Genomic DNA, 1,213 nt, shown 5'->3' with positions numbered 1-1,213 from the left:
ACAAAATCAATTTAAAACAATATATTTCCAAAAAAAATTTGAATAAGATTTTCATATCGATGGAAGAACTTAAAAATGTACAACGTAATATATGTCTATCATCAATTGAAATGATGGAAAACAAATTTACGCACGTGACTAAGGATCTTTTGACAAATCATGTTCAAAAACTAGATAGGTAACAATATAAAATTATAAATTATATCATATATAAAATTAAGTTTAAATTCTAATATATATATGTATATAAACAATATATATAATAATATACATATGTATATAAACAAAAAATATTTTTAAATATTTTTATAAAGTATAATTATCTTATTATAAATATATTATATCTAAAAAAGATTTTTTATATAACAGAAGTATTGTATCTTCCGAAATTAGTGAAGAAGATTTGGAATTATTATCAAAAACTATAAGTTTATCTGGATTCGATGATAATGTGTCTCCATATAATCATATCAATCTCTTATTAAGATTTGCTATTGGAGAGGTGTTGTATATGTTTTATATTATATCTTTGTTTTAACTTTAATATTTTAAATTTTGCAATATAATGATACTTTTAAATGTTTAGTTATCAATTCACTTGGGAATCATACATTATAGAAAAGAAGAACCTTATTTAAATTTGAGATTGCATACATTATATTTTGAAATTGCAATAATGGAATATGGACCTGCCATACAATTTGGAATAGGATCTATTCTTTTGATAGATAAAACAAATGTGGGAATAACTGGTTCATATTTAGAATTAATATCTACCGAAGAACCACACGAAGTTTTTATTGTATCATATCGTAAGGTACTTTGTGATGAAATTTTCTTTTTTTTATTTCTTTAATTTCTTTATATTGATATTATATATATTTTAGGTCAAATCAAATTGTCCTGATTTCAAATCTCACTTTAAAAATATTGAACGATCTCTTGTTATAAACATATTAAATATTAATATTAATGTTCATAAACCTGCATTATTAAAGATACGAGAATATTGGTATAATTTAATTAAGTAAATATATATTTATATATTTTTTTTTTTATCAGGTAATAAAAGAAAATATGTATAATAGATAATATTTTTTTAGCATTTTTGAAAACGATAATCTCTTCAACTTCATAGAGAGTACATGTTACAAGATTTTACAATGGAAAACAATAAAAGAAGATGATCCGCCTATTCCTCCTGGTAAAGAAT

The 1,213-nt window shown here is 21.4% G+C and overlaps 1 protein-coding gene across 1 annotated transcript in view; it reads left to right on the top strand.

Annotated features, from left to right (window-relative positions):
* Positions 1-1,213, top strand: part of LOC102677118 (vacuolar protein sorting-associated protein 13C-like) — a 16,282-nt gene that overhangs the window by 3,836 nt on the left and 11,233 nt on the right. The window contains 5 exon segments of the mRNA XM_031512315.1: positions 3-178; positions 370-502; positions 587-817; positions 888-1,027; positions 1,104-1,204. Coding sequence (XP_031368175.1) covers positions 3-178; positions 370-502; positions 587-817; positions 888-1,027; positions 1,104-1,204 — 781 coding nt within the window.

This window comes from Apis dorsata, unplaced genomic scaffold (genome assembly GCF_000469605.1).
Source record: "Apis dorsata unplaced genomic scaffold, Apis dorsata 1.3 scaffold_416, whole genome shotgun sequence".
NCBI classification, from domain to species: Eukaryota; Metazoa; Arthropoda; class Insecta; order Hymenoptera; family Apidae; genus Apis; species Apis dorsata.
The sequence above is the reverse complement of the archived record's forward strand: the minus strand, read 5'-3'. Positions and strand labels throughout refer to the sequence as shown.